This window comes from Oratosquilla oratoria, chromosome 31 (genome assembly GCF_046742065.1).
Source record: "Oratosquilla oratoria isolate Oo_2021 chromosome 31, ASM4674206v1, whole genome shotgun sequence".
Classification (NCBI taxonomy): domain Eukaryota; kingdom Metazoa; phylum Arthropoda; class Malacostraca; order Stomatopoda; family Squillidae; genus Oratosquilla; species Oratosquilla oratoria.
In genome coordinates, this window is record NC_134807.1 from 22,444,672 (window position 1) to 22,466,266 (window position 21,595).

At 37.2% G+C, this 21,595-nt stretch overlaps 1 protein-coding gene across 4 annotated transcripts in view; it reads right to left on the bottom strand.

Moving 5' to 3' along the window:
* The window catches only part of beta-Man (beta-mannosidase), a 71,822-nt gene that overhangs the window by 19,440 nt on the left and 30,787 nt on the right, over nt 1-21,595 (bottom strand). For all 4 annotated transcript variants that reach the window (XM_076213417.1, XM_076213416.1, XM_076213418.1 and 1 more), the window contains 11 exons: nt 19,242-19,390; nt 18,259-18,467; nt 17,960-18,086; nt 16,218-16,364; nt 9,019-9,190; nt 8,553-8,746; nt 8,009-8,199; nt 7,328-7,518; nt 7,092-7,191; nt 4,591-4,762; nt 3,334-3,481 (listed from right to left, as the gene is read on the bottom strand). In XM_076213417.1, the coding sequence (XP_076069532.1) occupies nt 3,334-3,481; nt 4,591-4,762; nt 7,092-7,191; nt 7,328-7,518; nt 8,009-8,199; nt 8,553-8,746; nt 9,019-9,190; nt 16,218-16,364; nt 17,960-18,086; nt 18,259-18,467; nt 19,242-19,390 (1,800 nt within the window). The remainder of the gene's footprint in view (nt 1-3,333; nt 3,482-4,590; nt 4,763-7,091; nt 7,192-7,327; nt 7,519-8,008; nt 8,200-8,552; nt 8,747-9,018; nt 9,191-16,217; nt 16,365-17,959; nt 18,087-18,258; nt 18,468-19,241; nt 19,391-21,595) is intronic.

Genomic DNA, 21,595 nt, shown 5'->3' on the forward strand with positions numbered 1-21,595 from the left:
CAAGAGAACACTAGGTATAGAAATGAAGAAGAACCATCGAGGCTAGACTTAATAATTACATCTGAACCTAGAATAGTGGACAAGATTGAATATAAAACACCAATAGGTAAAAGTGACCACATATTGATTGAACTGGAACTTAATGAAGAAAAATATATGAAAAGAAATGAACAATATAGAAAAGGAAGAATGATGTATGAAAAAACAAACTTTGATAAAATAAGAGAATTCTTCCAACAAGAAAACTGGGAAGAAATATACAAAGAAGAAACAACAGTGGAAGAGAAATGGAATATTTTGACAAAAATTTACAAAAAAGGAGTGGAAAAGTATGTCCCAAGACAAAAACAAGAAAAAGAATATGTAAAATGCTGGTACAACAAAAGTTGTAGGGAGTTAAAGGACAAAAGAGACAAAGCCTGGAACAGATGGAAAAAAGACAGAAGACCTGAAAAATGGAAAATATATACTGGTTATAGAAATGAATATGTACAAAAGTGCAGAGAGGAAAAAAGAAAATATGAAAAAGATGTTATAGAAAAGTGTAAAGATCAACCAAAACTATTCTACAGATTTGTAAACAATAAACTGAAAAACAAACAAGACTTAGAGAAATTAAGACAAGGAGGAGTTGAATACACTGAGGAAATGGAAATGGCAGAAATTATGAACAAACATTTTAAATCAGTGTTTACAAGGGAAAATATACAACCTGAAGAGATTGAGTGGAAGGAAAAAGTCCCCCCTATGGAAGAAATAGAAGTAACAAAGAATGAAATATTGACACACTTGGGTAATTTTGATGTCAGAAAATCGCATGGGCCAGATGAAATAGCAAACTGGATTCTGAAAGAATGCAGGAATGAACTGGCAGACAAAATACATAGCATAATAAGCAGTTCCTTAAAAGAAGGAAAAGTTCCAGAAGATTGGAAAAAAGCAAATATAGTACCTATATATAAAGGAGGAAATAAAGAAGAACCTACCAACTATAGACCAGTCTCTCTAACAAGTACAATAGCAAAAATATGTGAAAGAATTATCAAAAGTAGATGGGTAAAATACTTGGAAAAAAACAACGTACTAAATCCAAGGCAATTTGGATTCAGACAAGGACGATCATGCGTCACCAATTTAATATGTTTCTATTCAAGGCTCATAGATATAATACAAGAAAGAGATGGATGGGCTGATTGTGCATTTCTAGACCTAAAAAAAGCTTTTGACAAAGTACCACATAAGAAGTTGCTTAAGAAATTAGAATATGAAGGAGGAATACAAGGTAAATTGCTAAATTGGATGGAAGACTTTTTGCAAGAAAGAAAAATGAGAGTAGTGATAAGAGATCAGCACTCAAAATGGAATGAAGTAATAAGCGGTGTCCCGCAGGGAACAGTTCTGGCCCCAATAATGTTTGCTATATATATTAATGATATGGATGAAGGAATTGAAAGCTATATGAGCTTCTTTGCAGATGATGCAAAATTACTGAAAAGAGTGAAAACTGAAGAAGATTGTGAATCACTACAGAGAGATCTAAATAAAGTACAAGAATGGAGTAGGAAGTGGGAGATGGAGTTCAATACAAAAAAGTGTAGTATAATGGAATTTGGAAAAAGCAAAAACAGAATAACAGGATCATATAATTTGGGAAAAGAAGGAATAAAAAAAGTAGAAAATGAGAAGGACCTGGGAGTCATTGTTATGAATAATATGTCACCTGAGAAACATATAAATAAGATTTTTGGAGAAACTTATAATTTAATAAGAACAATCAAAGTGGCATTTACATACCTGGATGAAGAAATGGTGAGGAAAATCCTAATCACCCTGATAAGACCAAGATTGGAATATGCAGCAACGATATGGTCACCAAGTACAAAAAAATGTATAAAAAAACTTGAAAGAATACAAAGAGCAATTACAAAACTGGCACCAACACTCTCAAAACTATCATATGAAGAGAGACTACAAAAACTTAAACTACAGACACTAGAGCAAAGAAGAGAGAGAGGAGATTTGATAGCTATTTACAGAATCATGAAAGGCATAGAAATTACTGATAGAGAGAATCTGATAAAATGGGATGACAGAAATACAAGAGGACACGGAAAGAAAATAAAAAAAGACAGCTATAGAAGAGATTTTAAAAAGAACAGCTTTCCTCACAGAGCAATAGACAGTTGGAACAAGTTAGATGAGAAAGTGGTGTGTGCAAAAACAATACATGAATTTAAAAATAGTTTAGATAAAATGAGATATGAAGACGGGACCCCACGAGCATAGCTCCCCTTCCCGTAAAATACAACTAGGTAAATACACGTACACAGAAACTACGCATTAATCTAATTCTACATGTAGTTTAATTTCTAACCAATACATGCATACAATAAACCCTCCTCCCTTATATTCAAGATTTTTCAGAGCAGACAAGAAGAACTCCTAATGTTCTAAAAATTAAAGTAGAATCACTGGAAGTTAACACAAATATAGTACAGTACTACAGTATTGGAAAAGTAAAAAACCCTAAATAAAATTATATGAATTTTGTCTTTTCTTTATGGTTGATAAAATAACAACAATAACCAAACATTTTTGTTTAGGGAGACAGGGACCAATGATGGGTGACTCTTTGTGGTGGTTCTACAAGATAGATGGTGGAGCTGTCCATTTTAAAAAACCATCAACCCCTTTACCTTCAAGGGTGCAACCCTGAGGAGCTGGCATTCAGTCTCCAGACTGGGCCCAAGATCTCTCTCTATCAACTTTGACTGTATTTCTTTCATCTTTTCACACATGGAGACCTGACAACCAGTGACTGATTTCCTCTTCCTACTACTTTCACTTGGTGATAGAATCAGTACCAACCAATACCATACCATACCATATACCAAGGCTTTTTCCCCCTTACAAGGGAGGTAGCCAAAAAGAAAAAAGGCATAAAATCATTCCCACCCATTCCATCCCTGAATACACTCCACACCCCTCCACCCTTCCTCTTATCTTAGCACCTCCTGTGGTGGGGGAAAAGAATACTGCCACCAAGTATTTCCACTTGGATCGTAAGAGGCGAGAAGAAAGGGATGGGGATTGGGACTAGGCATCCTTCTCCTTGTAGCCCCACAGGGGACATTCCTAAAAAAAAGTAAAGGCATAAGAGGGTCTAGGAGTTTTCCCAACCAATACAATACAGACAATAATCCATATTTTCTTTCCATAAAATCACCATTGCCAGCTGGACTGAAGCTGGGTTTCCTGTAAGTGAAACTTAAGGGAATAGTTTTTGTTATTTTTGTGGGGACATTTGGCAACTGTGATAATAGATATACACACCTATTGAAGACCATGATGCTCCCTGCCAGATGTCATTGAGTTGCCAGTAAAGAGCACCCATAGTGAACCCCTCCCCATTTTCATTCAGGCTTGACATTCCACGACGGTAAAACTCAGTTTCAGTCTTAATTGCAACAGCCTGGTGTACCTGTAAACAAAACAGAAATTGAAAAAAAAATTGGCAATGAGAAAGAAAATGGGATAATTGCACCAGTTCAATGTCCACCACTATTCAGTTGTCTATTTTAGCTAAAGAAATCCTTGATTCTTTCAGGAACAGAGAAATACATAGGATATATTTTTACATGTTAGTATTTTCACAATTTTATCATACAAAATCAATCAATCCATTGCCCCAGGTCTCTCATGCAGAAGACCCATTACCCCTGTATAATTGGCAATAGCCACTTGGGAGACCCATAGATCATTCATATAAAAAACATTGTGTTGTTGAGATGCTCATTGTCTTCTGCGTGATGGTTATGTTTGGGACAGTTTAATACTGTGTTTAGACCTATTTTGAGCTGGCAGTGTCTTAGAGCTGAATGGTTTTCTGAATGCAAGTGCTCTAGTGTGGTTCTTAATTTTCTTGTGAAAGATTTTTCTGTTGCACTGATGCCTATTTTTTGTGGAATACTGAGTTCATAGGTCTGTCTTAAAGAGTTTGTTCAGTGACCTGGGTTCATGTGTTTTTGTGTGGAACATGTGGTAGGGTGTTGTATATGTTTAAGTAGTAAGTTGCTGGTGTGATTTTTGTTATGTTCAGCTGATTGTGTTTGTGTGATATAATGAGCAGGGTTGAGGTCTCTGGCATAGAATTGTGTACCTATACTTTTCATATGGAGGCAATAAAGAAACAGAAGTGGAACTGGTCAAGAAAATTAACCAGAAAGGATGATGGGAAATAAAGCAAATGTGTTTCTTAGAGGACAATGCTAGGTGGAAAACATGGGAGAGGAGGACCAGACAGATGGTGGAGAAGATTGAGAAGTTTACAAAAAAAGACATGGCAGAGTTTGGAGTAGTTTTGTGAATTGTGAAAGTGTATGGATGAGACCCTTGTTTAGTAGTGGCTTATAATTGGTTGACTGATTAATTGAACCAATAAATTCTATTGCAAGTGAATCCCCTTGATTGAATAAAGTCATCTGGTGTTATCACAGGGCTGAGATAGTTTAATGAGAATATTGGGTGAATGAAAAGCACACTCAAAAGGGGCTGACATTCCAAATCAGTTGCATGACCAACATAACTCACCTGACTCAGGTAGAGGAAATACTGATATCCCACAAGAGAATTAGGTGGCATGTGCATGTGAACTCCAATTTGTAGATTGAGTTCTGTGTTGCCTAGTGGGTGATGCTGGCGATGGCTCATCATGTGTGAAGAACGACTCCAGTCCTCCTCGACTGTCACTTGTTTCATTGTTCTATGAACAACAAAGAGATAAGAGACTGTTAAAAACCCTTTCCTGTATGTATGTCAGGTGTTTATTCTGGCTGCAGCCAGAAGTTTTTTATTTACCTTAGTAAACAGCTCCCACAAATAACTCAATCTGCTGATTAAGCTGTCAAGATTGAAGAAGACAGTGAGAAACCTACACCAGGTGTTTGCTGTGTGTGTGTATTTATTTACCTAATTGTAGTATACAGGAAAGGAGCAAAGTTCATTGGGTCCTATCTCGTATTCTCTAATTTTCTAACATACCTAGGCTCAAATTCATGTACAGTTCCAACTTAATCTATATCTTTGGTTTCCAATTATCATATTTAGATTTGAAATCGTGTACTGTTTAGGCTTGGGCTATATCACCTTCTAAGCTATTCCACATATTTATAAATCTACATGGAAAGTTGTTTCTTCATATCCTTTTGAAATGTGGTCTTTCTTAATCTACTTCCATGACTTGTTAAAACCCTCCCATCTTTAATCACGTGATCTCTTCTATCAATGCAATCTATCCCCTTTAGTGACCTGAACACTGTAAGCATGTCAACCCTTTCTTTTCAATTTTTCAAAGTCTGAGCGGGTTAGGGCGTCATTACTTGCGGCAAAGGTCGAGGTGAGGGCGGTTTGAATCCTGCCACCAGTGAAGTTGAACCAAGGGCATGGTTCATTAAATTCCACGCCCTGCAGTAGTCCATATGTCTCTCCCACAATCCTGCTCATATGTCTGTCAATTGACAGGTTGTCTTTTATCTTACTTCTGCTCCCAGGTAGGCTTTCAGCCTGTCAGTCGGGCCAGCACACTTCTCCAGATTGTCCTCTCAAAGCTTCCTTCTTCCCTCAAATCCTCTATTTTTCCTAATCCATTTGCCTCTAGGATTTCTTCAACTCCATCTTTCCTTCGTTTGTTCGGTCTACCTCTAGATCTGTTACCTTCTGGTCTCCAGTTCCATCTTTTCTTTGCAATTCTCTCTTCATCCATTCTCTCCACATGCCCAAACCACCTTAGTTGTGCCTTTTCTATTTTGCTTCTAATTGATGTTACTCCAATCATTTCTTCCATTTCATCATTTCTATTTCAATCTCTTTTGGGTTTATTTACTGTTGCTCTTAACGTTTTCATTATCAACACTCCTAAATCTTTCTCCTCTTTTGTTTTGTAATGTGTTTGCTTCCTAAGAAATAGTTTAAGTAGGGCCTTTTGTCGCTATTGCCCATTTCTAGTATTTTGCATTTTTTGGTACTTCATTTCCCATTCTTGGCTCCATGCAAAAATAGTATATAGATCTTTTTGCAATATTCTACCTTCCACCTCATTTTTCACTCCTCATGATTTTTGCATCATCTCCAAACATGTTGTTGTTGTTGTTGTCGTTCCCTAGACTGTCTGTCCGAGCAGTCCCGTCTCCCCAAGGAATACTACTGCCGAAACTGGGTTTTCCCACAAATCCTTTATAGAGTGTATGTTGTGTTGTTTGCGTCCTGGAGCTGCAGCGTCTACGTCGTGGGACCACCCCCCAATCCCAAGAGTTGGGGGCCAAACAGCAGCAACCACCCCTGGCCATCAGCTCTACGCAGGTGGCACCGATCCCCAAGAGGAGCTACACCTGCCTTGGGGAGTACCACTATCTCCAAACATGTTGGCATAGCTTGTTGTTTCTTCTATCATGTCATTAACATAGACAAGAAACATTGGTGCAAACACTGAACCTTGTACAACTCCACTTGTTACTGCTCTCCAGCCTGACATTTTGTGTGTGTGTATGTATTTACCCAATTGTATTTGCCTTTTTCTTTCTGGCTACCCCCCGTGTAAGGGGGAAAAAGCCTTTGGTATATGTATGTATGTATTTACTTAATTGTAGTATACAGGAAAGGAGCAACACTCATTCGGTCCTGTCTCCTGTGTGTATTTACCTAGTTGTATTTTGCGGGAAAAGAGCCATACTTGTAGTGACCCACTATTGTATCTTTCCACATCCAGTTTTTTCTTAAAGTCATGTATAGTTTTAGCACTCACTGTTTCATCATTCAGTTTGTTCCAGATATCTATCACTCTGTGTGGAAAGCTATTCTTTTTCAGATCTCTTCTGTAACTGTCCCTCTTAACTTTCTTCTCATGTCCTCTTATATGTGCATGTGTATGCATTTAATTAGTCATATTCACCTACCCAAGTTTTACAGAAACAAGTCATACTCTTTCTATCCTGGCTTTTAATCATTGGTTCAAAGTCTAACTAACCCTTTTGTACACTAAGAAATCAACAATGGGATATACATGAAGAAGAGGCAAGACTAAGAACTATACTCACAGGAAGGAGGGCCAAGACTGAAAGCCATACTCAGAGCCAAAACGAGTCCGTGGATAAGTCCTCCAGTTCCAGGCATCACCATAGTAGTTATAGTAGTGAACTGCATTGAAAAAATAGTTAGCAAAGAATATGTACTGTATATTAGAGTTACTCTCCTCTAGTTTTTGAGATTTGAGACTGTGGTAGAGAATAGAAAGAATATGATCTTCCTAAGTTTTCCATTGCAGATCTCTTACCATCACCATATTTGTTGTCGTATGGGTGCTTTGCAATAAAACCCTCTTCTTCAGATTCTATTCCATTATTTGGAGAGCTGACCACAAAGGGGCGGCTTAGGTCTTCTTTTTGGACGGTTACCCGGATGGTGTCCACATATAACTTAATGTAATCCTTTTTGTAGCGAGTAAAGTTCATCCAAGTTCCATACCTAACAAAAAAAAAAGAAAACATTGGAATCAGAACTATGCAAACCGCAAACTAGATATTCAATCTTCTTGTTATTTTCTCATACTTGAATGGACCTTTCCAGTGAATTATTTCATTAATATGAAGTGAACTTTTTTAAATATAAAAAGACTTGTCTGCTGGTGGAAAAGCTGTATGCCATGTTGTCTTACAAGACAATGAGATATCAGTTGGTGTTTCCATCAAAGAATAGTGAGGCTTATATATTTGTAATGATCAAAGATGTAACTAAGGGAAAATGACTATAAAATACATCAACACTACTTTATGAAGTTTGTTCCACTAGATATATCATTAAAACAGCTTTGGTTAAAGTTGTCTTTGACTAGTAATTAAAGGAAACCACTTCTCGACAGAATCAGACAGAACTAAGAGGAAATGTGAGAAGACTCAAGGAACTACCAGATGACCTTTGTCAAGAGTCCCTTGGGTATCCCAAAATTATCACTCACCAGTTGCCTCGAAGGGCTGCTTCATTCTCATTGTTCCCCGCCCAAAGGAGGATGGATGGATGGTGCTGAAGCCGTCTTACTTGTGTTTCTACTTCTTGGGTCACAGAGTCAAGGAAGGACTGATTCACTGGATACATTGAGCATGCAAACATCATGTCTTGCCAAATCAAGATGCCAAGTTGATCTGCGATCTGATAGGAAAGGAGCAATAACCTCAGTATCACAATGTGTTTGACTGATATTCTACATCCTTCTATTACAAGATCCCAATGAATATTCAAAATATGTAAATCAGTGATCCAATTTTCTTAGGTTAAGTTAGAGTATGTTGAGTTAGTTTAAGTTAGGTTACATTAAGTTAGATAAGGTTGGGCTAGGTTAGGTAACAGATTAAAAAATATTTCAAACTGAGTGTATTTTTCCTATTATTGCTGTTGGTAATGATATATGTGTTCACTCTTTCTAACTGAGTGAGTGACTAAGAACAAGCATGGCTGTAGGGCAAAGGAAATGAATGGGCTGTTTAGTGCAGTGATTATTTTACTTTGTAAAATTCATCAGACTCGTAGATGCCACCTCCCCAGACCCTGATGCAGTTCTGGTGGGTGTTTGCAGCAGCCTCCAGAAGTTCCTTCGTGTACTTGGAAGTAACTTGTTCAGGAAGAACATGGGCTGGAATCCAGTTGCTCCCCTTCATGAACATTGTTACATTGTTAACCACCACACGATAGTGGCGACCTGCATCAAAACAAAAGTAACACTGTGGTAAATGACAAGAATTCACAAGATATGACATCAGAAGACTCTAACATAATCAGTATTAGATGACAATATTCAACTATTGTCAACTGTTCATGGAAGAATAATATTAATAGTTTGTGGAAGTTTAGGGTCATTAGTAATATGCATATGGACAGTAAAATTGTTATTGTTTAAATCAATTGTAAGGCTTGCATTTAAAGGAGAAGGAGAGTTACAACAATTTTTGTGATTTACTTTGTACATCCCACCTTTACTTTCATCTTCAGAAACCACAAAGTCTTGATTAAGTTCGACTGTTCTGAAACCTACACGAACAGACTTTGAAGACTCTTCTGGTCTGTGTTTATTCTTCCAGCCCACGGTTAGGTCATAGAGGCGTTGTGTACCATAACCATTTGGCCACCACATATCGACCTTATCCTATAATAAATGAGATACAATGAAATATAAGTCAGTTTTTTTCTCTTTTTTTTCTCATAACTAATCTCTGTAATAGTATAGTTACATTAGTATATATACCTCCCTGGCTATGATTATGTAATGAAACAACAACAACAATAATAATGATACATAGAAACATACACATACCAAGGGCTTTTTCCCCCTTATATGGCATAAATCCACTCCCACCAATTTCATCCCCACCCCTCCCTCTCATCTTGGCTTCTCCTAGATGACAGGTCATCCCTGTATCTCACCCATCATCCTGGGTCAAATAATAATGATACAAACATATACCAACAGCTTTTTCCCCTTTACAAGGGTGGTAGCCAAAGTCAAAGGCATTAATCCACTCCCACCCATTTCATCCCCACATACTCCACTCCCATTCACCACTACTCCCTCCTTCTTGGCTCCTCCTGGATGACAGGTCATCCCTACATCTCGCCCACAACCCTGGGTCAGAAGCAATACAGCATGACACAGCACATTCATAGTAAGGCCACTTCATTTGATTGGCGACCCGCCTTCTCCGTCCTCTCATGCATAAAATGAGATGGGGAGAAATCACTTTGGGTTTTATCAGAATTTGCACATACTCCCTATCCCCCCATCCCCCATCCACTCCCTCCCATGCATTGCAATATCATCCATACACAATCGTTCTCCACTAACCCCTATCTTCTGTCTTCTCTCTTCCTCAACAGACATCCCCTCTTTTCAAATGCCCCTTTTACCCCATCCATCCATCTCATCCTTGGTTGCCCCCTCATGTTAAATCCATCCACCTCTACCATCCACATTTCTTTTACTGATCTCTCTTCACTCATTCTTTCCATGTGTCCAAACCATCCCAATACTCTTTCATCAACCCTATCTCTCAATTCTTTTTCCACTCCCACTCTCCTCCTCACCTCATTTCTCACTTTCTCTAAGAGAGATCCCTACCATACTTCTCAGGCATGTAATCTAAAACACATTTAAACTCTTTCACTTTTATGTTCCATGTTTTTGCCCCATATAGTGCTGTCACCACAATCACCCCTTCATACAATCTCCTCTTAGCATCTATTCCCAAATGTCAATTTCTCATAACACTTTTTAATCCATCAAGGCATATACTTGCTTCTCTCAATCTACATTTCAATAATAATGATAGTAATAATAATAATACACACACACACACACACACTTTCAACGAACAGACGGCTTGAAGAACGTTCTGAAGAAAAGTGCCGATTGTGGATCCCAACGCAAAGAGAAGTGCCTTTTTGTATTTACAGGGTGGGGGGGAAATTGCTCGTGGGGTAGTGGGAAAGTAAGGAAAGAGGAGAAGGGGAGGGATTGCTGGGGAAATGGAAGGAAATGAGGAAGTAGAGGACTTGGCCCAAGCAGACCGCCGAAAAGTAAACAAACGACCGCAAGCCCAACTGGAAGACGACGAAATGTCTAATAAGAATGTAAAGATTAGAAGTATAGATAGGAGCAATACAGTAGAAAGTGATGAGAATATTTTCAAGGGATTTAAAGAGGGTGGGGGGGACACAACCCCCCCCCCCCCCCCCCGACTGACAAGACTAGAGGAGAAGGTTGATAAGGTGATCGAGGACTTGGAGCGTAGGTTCGGTCATATGAACACCATTTTACAAAGGGTTGAAAGATTGGAAGAACTAGAAAAGGCGAATAAAAACTTAACTGATGAAATAGAAGACCTAAAAAGACAGTTAAGAGATGTAAAGGTGGAGAATGAGGAATTGAAGAATAGTAAAGAAAACAGAGAGACAATAGCTAAAGAAGCTAAGAACTGGAAAGCAACCCAAGAAGGAAATAAGGTTTCATTCACTGACATAGTCAAACAGCAATTGAAAGAACATACTGAAGACTCAGTTATTAAAGTGATGAGACAAAAGGAGAATATAGTAAGAGATTTAGCAGACAAGAAGAGATGTATAATTATATTAGGAATGGAAGAGAAACACAACCCAGATAGAACCACAAGAATCAAAGAGGAAAATGAAAAAGTAAGCCAATTACTAGAGTCAGTTCAGGAAGATGAACCAGAAATTATGAAACAAATCGAAGAGAAATTTAGACTTGGAAAGTATAGCACAGATAAGACCAGACCAATTAAGATTAAATTCAAGTCACAAACAATGGCAGAGAATATCTTATCCAAAACAGGGAAACTAGCAACAAGTGAACAATATAAAAAGGTATGGATAAAAAGGGAAATGAATAAAGAGGAAAGAGAGGAAGAAAAGCAGAAAAGACTTGAAGCTAAGGCAAAAAACGAGAACAGAACGGAGTCAGAGAAAGAGAGATTCTATTGGAGAGTAGTGAATATGAAACTAAGGAAGTTCGACATACAAAAGAAAAACATAAGGGAAACAGAGAACACAATGGAAGTGGCAGAAAACTAAGAGTGTCTTACACAAATATAGATGGATTAATAACAGGATTGAATGATTATTTGAAGGAAAAAGAACCGGACATAATGGGAATTGTAGAAACAAAATTAAAAGGCCCACTACCACCCAACAGTGTAGGACATGATGCATACAATTATTGGATTAGAAACAGAGAGAAAAAGCAAGGGGGTGGAGTTATGTTCCTGACTAAGAAGGATATAAACGTGAAAGGTGTCATATATGGAAAGAATACAGTAGAGATGATTATGATAGAAGTGGAAGACAGAGATAAGAAGAGCAGAAAATTTGTGATAAATTATGTGCCTCCAAAAACAGCCTCATGGGAGGAGAGTGAACATAAAAGTATGTTAGAGGACACAAAGATAACATTAAACAAGATAATGGAAGAGGGAGGAAGAATAGTTATGATGGGCGACTTTAATTGCAAAGAAATCTGCTGGGAAGAGATGACAGTAAAGGGTGGAGACGACTCATGGGGAAACGCTCTACTTGAGATGATTATTGACCACACAATGACACCATGGATACAAGAGAACACTAGGTATAGAAATGAAGAAGAACCATCGAGACTAGACTTATTAATTACATCTGAACCTAGAATAGTGGACAAGATTGAATATAAAACACCAATAGGTAAAAGTGACCACATATTGATTGAACTGGAACTTAATGAAGAAAAATATATCAAAAGAAATGAACAATATAGAAAAGGAAGAATGATGTATGAAAAAACAAACTTTGATAAAATAAGAGAATTCTTTCAAAAAGAAAACTGGGAAGAAATATACAAAGAAGAAACATCAGTGGAAGAGAAATGGAACATTTTGACAAAAATTTACAAAAAAGGAGTGGAAAAGTATGTCCCAAGACAAAAACAAGAAAAAGAATATGTAAAATGCTGGTACAACAAAAGTTGTAGGGAGTTAAAAGACAAAAGAGACAAAGCCTGGACCAGATGGAAAAAAGACAGAAGACCTGAAAAATGGAAAATATATACCGGTTATAGAAATGAATATGTACAAACGTGCAGAGAGGAAAAGAGAAAATATGAAAAAGACGTCATAGAAAAATGTAAAGATCAACCAAAACTATTCTACAGATTTGTAAACAATAAACTGAAAAACAAACAGGACTTGGAGAAATTAAGACAAGGGGGAGTTGAATACACTGAGGAAATGGAAATGGAGGAAATTATGAACAAACATTTTAAATCAGTGTTTACAAGGGAGAACATACAACCTGAAGAGATTGAATGGAAAGAGAAAGTCCCCCCTATAGAAGAAATAGAAGTATCAAACAATGAAATATTGATACACTTGAGTAATCTTGATGTCAGAAAATCGCATGGACCAGATGAAATAGCAAACTGGATACTGAAAGAATGCAGGAATGAACTGGCAGACAAAATACATAGCATAATAAGCAGTTCTTTGAAAGAAGGAAAAGTTCCAGAAGATTGGAAAAAAGCAAACATAGTACCTATATATAAAGGAGGAAATAAAGAAGAACCTACCAACTATAGACCAGTCTCTCTAAAAAGTACAATAGCAAAAATTTGTGAAAGAATTATCAAAAGTAGATGGGTAAAATACTTGGAAAAAAACAACGTACTAAATCCAAGGCAATTTGGATTCAGACAAGGACGATCATGCGTCACCAATTTAATATGTTTCTATTCAAGGCTAATAGATATAATACAAGAAAGAGATGGATGGGCTGATTGTGCATTTCTAGACCTAAAAAAAGCTTTTGACAAAGTACCACATAAGAAGTTGCTTAAGAAATTAGAATCTGAAGGAGGAATACAAGGTAAATTGCTAAATTGGATGGAAGACTTTTTGCAAGAAAGAAAAATGAGAGTAGTGATAAGAGACCAGCACTCAAAATGGAATGAAGTAATAAGCGGTGTCCCGCAGGGAACAGTTCTGGCCCCAATAATGTTTGCTATATATATTAATGATATGGATGAAGGAATTGAAAGCTATATGAGCTTCTTTGCAGATGATGCAAAACTACTGAAAAGAGTGAACACGGAAGAAGATTGTGAATCACTACAGAGTGATCTAAATATAGTACAGGAATGGAGTAGGAAGTGGGAGATGGAGTTCAATACAAAAAAGTGTAGTATAATGGAATTTGGAAAAAGCAAAAACAGAATAACAGGATCATATAAATTGGGAGAAGAAGGAATAAAAAAAGTAGAAAATGAGAAGGAACTGGGAGTCATTGTTATGAATAATATGTCACCTGAGAAACATATAAATAAGATTTTTGGAGAAACTTATCATTTAATAAGAACAATCAAAGTTGCATTTACATACCTGGATCAAGAAATGGTGAAGAAAATTCTAATCACCCTGATAAGACCAAGATTTGAATATGCAGCAACGATATGGTCACCAAGTACAAAAAAAATGTATAAAAAACTTGAAAGAATACAAAGAGCAATTACAAAATTGGCACCAACACTTTCAAAACTATCATATGAAGAGAGACTACAAAAACTTGAACTACAGACACTAGAGCAAAGAAGAGAGAGAGGAGATTTGATAGCTATTTACAGAATCATGAAAGGCATAGAAATTACTGATAGAGAGAATCTGATAAAATGGGATGATAGAAATACAAGAGGACACAGAAAGAAAATAAAAAAAGACAGCTATAGAAGAGATCTGAAAAAGAACAGCTTTCCTCACAGAGTAATAGACAGTTGGAACAAGTTAGATGAGAAAGTGGTGTGTGGAAAAACAATACATGAATTTAAAAATAGTTTAGATAAAATGAGATATGAAGACTGGACACCACGAGCATAGCTCCCCTTCCCATAAAATACAACTAGGTAAATACACAATATATATATATATATATATATATATATATACAGGTAAACGTCGACTTACGATGGCAGTAGGTTTCGATAGAGCCAGCGTATATATATATATATATATATATATCACTCTGTTCCGTGGTCACTGTACCTAGCCTACCTGTATATTAACCACCAGAGATACTGAATATAGCCTATTAAACATGTACAGTAGTTTATTTAATTATTTTTATCCTTTTTACCATATTCAAACACTATAATATGTATAGCGAATTTTGAAAACCACAGAGAATGGGATTTAGGGCACATTTGAGAGAATGTAATCGTCGTCGTCGTCGTCGTCGTCGTCATCGTAGGCCATCGTAAGTCGACGTTTACCTGTATATATATATATATATATATATGTATTTTTGTGGGAGAAAGTATACGCTGGACGACACGTTCGTAAATTTATTCTGACGTTTCGAACCCTGTCCGGGGATCGAAACGTCGGAATAAATTGACGAACGTCGAGTCCAGCGTATACTTTCTCCCACAAAAATGGTTCCTGGACTCCAGCTATTTATGAATATTAATATGTATATACCAATGGCTTTTTCCCCCTTACAGGGGAGGTAGCCAAAAAACAAAGGCATAAAATTCACTCCAACCCATTCCATCCCCACATGGTCCCTCCCTCTTACCTTGGCCCCTCCTGGATGACAGGTCATTTCTGCAACTTGCCCACTGCCCTGGGTCAGAAACAATGTAGCAAGACACAGCACATCCACAGCAAAGCCCCTTCATTTAATCAGCAATCCCACTCTCTGTCCCCTCATGCAGAAAAAGAGAAGACAGGGAGAAATCCCTTTGGGCTACATCAATATACCATTAACACATATTCCCTCACCCTCCATCCCCCACCCACTCCCTTTCATGCATCACAGCATCATCCATACACAACCATTCTCCATTCACCCCTATCTTTTATCTTCTCCCTTCCTTCCTTCCTTCCTAAATAGGCATTCCCTTTTCCCCATGCCCCTTTTACCCCATCCATCTATCTCATCTTTGGTCACACCCTCATGTTCACTCCTTCCACCTCTGCCTTCCACACCTATTTTACTAATTTTTCTTCACTCATTCTTTCCATGTGTCCAAACCATCCCAATACTCTTTCATCAACCTTATCTCTCAACTCCCTTTCCACCCTTGTTCTCCTCCTCACCTCCTTGTTTCTCACTCTATCCAGCCTAGTAACCCCTAACATACTTCTCAAGCATTTCAGTTCAAACATATTCAAACTCCTCTCTTATGTTCCATGTTTCTGCTCCATACATTGCAGTTGGCACAATCACTCCTTCATACAATCTCCTCTTAGCATCCATTCCTAAATGCCTATTTCTTATTACAATTTTTAATCCCCCAAGGCATTTACTTGCTCCTCTCGACCTACATTCTACCTCCACCTTCACTCTTCCCTTTCCTGCCACATTCACACCCAGGTATCTTTTTTTCCTGAGTGGTGATCCCATTTCCTATGCTGTCACTATAATGAGCAATTATGATAATCAGGCTATTAAAGAGCCATTCTCCTAGCTCACACAAGGTAGTCATAAACTGGGTGCTGCACAATATCACAGATGATATCACACTGTTGGATATGGTGGACCATCATAATCCAGCCACAGACATAAAAAAAAAAGAGAGAGAGAGAGAGAGAGAGAGAGAGAGAGAGAGGTTCAGATAAATAAATTGTCACCAATATTACCTCGTCTACAAAGACTGATGTTGTAAAAGTGTAGACATCTTCCTTTGGCATGGTGTCAACTTCTGTTGTGGAGTTGAAGATCCCCTCTAATTCTACAGAGATACTTCCCACGAGAGGTATTGATGAATTTGCAATGTCAAAGAATGCCTATAAAATAAATAAGGATTAGATTACGATTATACAGAAGGAATGGACAGATACTGTTATAATGATACTTGGGAATTCTTCTCACAGTTGTTTGATCTTATCCATAGAAAAAACAATATTCAGCTCTAGTGAAAACCAGAATTTGTTGAAAAACAGTATCATAAACTGTTTTTTTTTTTTAAACACAAATTTGAAAAACGAAACTTATCTAATTATTGTTACAGAATTAGAATACTGGTATCTCAATTAATATAACATTCTTCAATATCAAGTCATGACAATTGTGTAACAGGTATTACCAAAGATCAATCACAATAAGTTATACTAATTCTATTCATTTAAGGCTGACAACCAATACTATACTGTATGATATATCTATCCTATCTCTATACCAAGGGCTTTTCCCCCCTTACCAGGGAGGTAGCCAAAGTCAAAAGGCATATAACCATTTCATCCTTGAAAGTGGCAGTTGCCGACAAGATATGGTGTTTAACTCGTCAACCATTTCATCCCCACCCATTCCACTCCCATCCACCACCCTTTCCTCCCTCTCATCTTGGCTTCTCATGGATGACAGGTCATCCCTATATCCCACCCAGTAGGATGCCAAAATAAAACTATGTATCTATTTACAGCATCCAGACATGGTATTTTTGTTTGGAGTGAGTTTACAACCTCCCCCTGTCAAATCCACCATGCCCATTATAAGCCAGCCAGGGTAGTTATCTATGTATTTTAGTAGATGAGTACCAAAATATCATCTATATATTGTATGCCTATGTATGCCCCTCTACCTATCATCTTAATAGTTGTTATAAATGCAAGTTCACTATTATTGTACCATGACTAGACCTTTGAACATGAATGCCCCAAAATTAACTCATAATTCCATTTTATAAGCTATTGCTTCTGCTCTCTCCTTTTCAACAAATTAATATTTATGTATGTATATATGTACATCTTCAACATGAAAATGTAATGTGTGATATTTTGTTAAATAAACTGTTAAATTTAAATTTAATTGAAAAACTATACTACCATCAAGACTTACAAATAAAAAAATCTTAGATAATAAGAGTTTGGTATAGGCAGGTTGCTTTCATACATGTTATCTACAGTTCCCTTAATTGCTTGCACTCCATCTCAAATTGTGACGTTAGTGTAGAGGGCTATGACATCAAAGCTTCCCAGTTTTTTTTTCTCTCTCTGCCTCATTAAAAATGTGTCCAATAAGGTTTGTTTCTGTCTACATTTTAAAATGTTTCTAAGCTGAGACATGGCATTATAATTGAAGATGTTTATGATGCGGATGTGTATGATGCGAAAGCTACATCGCAACTGACGCTCTGTGGCCGATACCCCGGCCTGTCGCCCCCCGTTATTTCCGGCTTTCGTGATCGTCACTCGAGACACCGTTCGTAACCCGAGATTTTTTTTTTCTTTCTTTCTTTTGCTCGTGAACCGATTTGTTCGTAATAAGAAGCGTTTTTGTGATCCAAGGTTTCACTGCACACACCCACACACATATGGGCATGCTCATATACACACACATACTAGTATTTTAGTATTTTCCGGAAAAAAATCAGTATTATTACTTTTACTGTGACATTCCAGGCGGGCCTCAGAGCCGTAGGGACGTTCGGAAGGGACGATGCAGGGACTGCAGCAAACAACACATCAGCAATTCGTAGACTGTTCCAGCTTGCCAACGTCCAAGGCTTCCTGATGGAAGGGTGGAAACATTAAATGAGATTTTGAATGCAGCTGCATTGACTGAGAAAGTATTTACTAATACACGATCGGAAAAATAAATAAATGTTCTTATTACAGGCATAATCACGTAATGCCACTTTGTAAATATGGGCAACAGTCATTTATCTAACCATCTACCTACCAGATCCCCAGATTGGGAAAAGCTGGACCCCAGTCCCAGCTAAAAGATGCCTGCATCTTCCGAATGTGATTAGCGTGGCATTCGCCCCGGAACTCGGGCACAACACACTTGGGTGGCACCACATAATCGGCCTTCTGTTGTTCGTACTCGTCCTTCGCATAGCCAACAGGGGATTCGAAGCTGATAGACAGGTCATTGTCACCCTCTACCTATGAGTGAAGATTAAGTTTTGTTGATTTGTTGTATATACATACATATATATATATATATATATATATATACATATATATATATATACATACATATATATATATATATATATATATATATAGAGAGAGAGAGAGAGAGAGAGAGAGAGAGAGAGGGGGGGGGGGTCCTCGAGTTACGTCGGAAATCCATTCTTAAGGACCGTCGTTTGGAGATTTTCGACTAAATATATCGGAATTACCATATATCAAGTCACTTACCTAAACTAAAATACCCTAAGGTCATACCCATATATCAAGAAACAGAAATAGGCCTTAGGAAAATGAGTGGGAGAACATAATTATAGTACAGAAATTTTGCAAAAAAAAATTAATAATAGGACACAAAAAAAAGAGAAGTCCCCAAAATGACAAATGAAATTGTACATTCTGTATAAGTGATTATAAAAATACGTCGCGCTGCTCAAGTCGATTTATTATTCTTGTTGTTGTTGTTTGTGGGATTGCCGCCGTAAAGTCGAAATGACGCATGTCGAGGACCCCATTTATATATAATATTATATAGTCAAATCCAACGGTCGCGTATCCCCAAACCAGGGACGGTATGATTCAATCCAGTCCGCTATCACCTTGCCACTCAATAGATATGAATATTTTATCTTCTCATGCGCCTATTTCACCTTCAGGAATAACCCTACATTTTTTTATTTCCACACAGTATCTCTTCCTCTTTTGCAAATGGATTCTGTTGACACAAGAGACACCAATCATACACACCTTAAGGTAATCCTTGACGTCGAATATGTAGCGCACAAACATGTTGTCCGAGCGTCCGACCAGGACATCATTGACTTTGACTTGGGCAACTGTATCAAGGCCTTCGAACACAAGCGCCACTCTTTCCGATGCCAACTCCTTTGAGGTAACTAGATAATAAAGTAATTATATTTATTAACCAGAGGTAAGCTAATGCTAAGCAAACACACAAGGATCACTGTTGTTCTGTCATTGTGAAACTTACGATATCTGACGAGAGATTTGATTAATCTCTTAACATTTACTCTGTTACTCAAAAATGTACTCCAGGTATACTGTGTTCTGTGTTATGATAATGCAATGGTGAAACTTAATCTTGCACGAAAAATATACTGCAGCACTACAACATCCAAACCTGATTCACAATTTCACAACACCAGAACCATGCAAACACACCTTTCATTGTCGAGTTATAAATACTTCTAAATATTGTACAGATGTTGGTATTAATTTCAATCTAATTAATCCACTGTAGGGCCAGTCTTTCTCTTGGGTGATCATACAATTTTTGTGCCTCACCACAGTGATCCGACTTACTAAGTCTGTATGTACATGTGATTTTGGCCACGTGGTTGGAAAGTTGGCTAGAACTATTGCAATCATCTTGACCATAATGATTAGGTGCTAGCATTGAAACATGGCATTTATCTACTGTATCTCTGATATCTGTCACTGTAGGGAGGGGTAGGGAAGCCATATAGTGGAACTTAAAAAAACTGCCCAATCCTTACTGGGATTCGAACCCAGGATTCCCGCATCCAACATGCTATGCCTACCGAATAATAAAAGTATTCTGAATCAAAATTGTCCTAATGCAACAACAACAAAATATATATAAACATAATATATCAAGTGTTAAGTATGGGTGTTTGCAATGATACATAATTATATATTTCTTTGGGTTGGTTTCGACACAATTACATAATCTATACTAGATTTATATTTACAGCTGATATAGCATTACCTCATGTTATGACAATGTAGTCAAACACATAAACCATCATTTGATGAACAACATACGGTACTTAACCATTCTAAAGAGAATTGTTGCATCAAGTGATAATATGTAATTTGACAAACACTGAAATTATAATAGATTCCCATTTTACAATAAATTATTCGATAGACTCCATAGCAAGAGGATGGCAACGAGCCTACGCCAGAAGGCGCGTAACTGCGGCAGAAGCCGCAATCCCATGTATGACTGCTGGGCCAGGTAATTGTTACTGCTTGGAATCGGAGAGGAGCGTGGGATTCGAACCCACAACTAAATGAATGCCAACCATCACATATCCGATTACGCCACCAACGGAAAGAAAATATCATATATATATATATATATATATATATATATATATATATATATATATATATATATATATATATATATATATATATATATATATATATATATATATAATATATATATATATATATATATATATATATAATATATATATATATGTATAAAGTGCATTATGGTAACAGCATATTACACACTAAAATCCATCAATTCCCATTTTGCAAAAAAAAATTGGTTTTACATTACAAAAAGATGACACTAGACAAAACCAACAAGGACCAAAAACAAGAGTCCTTACATGCCTAAACGCCGCTTCGGGGCAAAGTTCTCAGTGACGTAACACCCCCCACCATCACTTCCACCACCCCCTTACTGATTACCCTAATTTGTGTTACGTGAATACAGGATACCGGTATACATAGTAAGGTATTCATTTGTTGTGTATACCGCATAATTAAGTGGAAATTAAAGATTATTTTTTTCATAAATAATAGAAAAAAAACATTCTTCAGACTACAATGTGGTTGTGATAATGGAAAATATTTTAAATTTTGTTTATTCTATCGCGAAAATCGTCGATTACGGTAAAATATTCAGGACTTCTTTAGCCTCTTTCATCTTAAATGTCTTGTCAGCCTTGTAGACAGCAAGTCTAGGCTAGAATTGCCGCCCCCTAGAAGTGCCTCCCCCGGACATATATGCCCCCACCCCATGTGAAGTCATTGACAATATCCATTTACCTGAAGGAAAAAAATCTTTTAACAGAAGCAGTCATACAAATTTTCCGCCAGTGAAAATTTGAGATGGTTTCTAACCTATGACATTAGGTTTCTCTTATCTGAACAAGATCACTTTATGGAAGCAATGAGGCATAAATAATATCCGCCAATGAATGTATTAGATAGACAAGACAAACCTTGCTTTGACCACTGTTTCCCAACCCTAGGGTCGGTAAGCGTTTTTCCTGGGGTCGCCAAGACATCCTGTAGGCTAATTTTTTGTTTCAAAATTA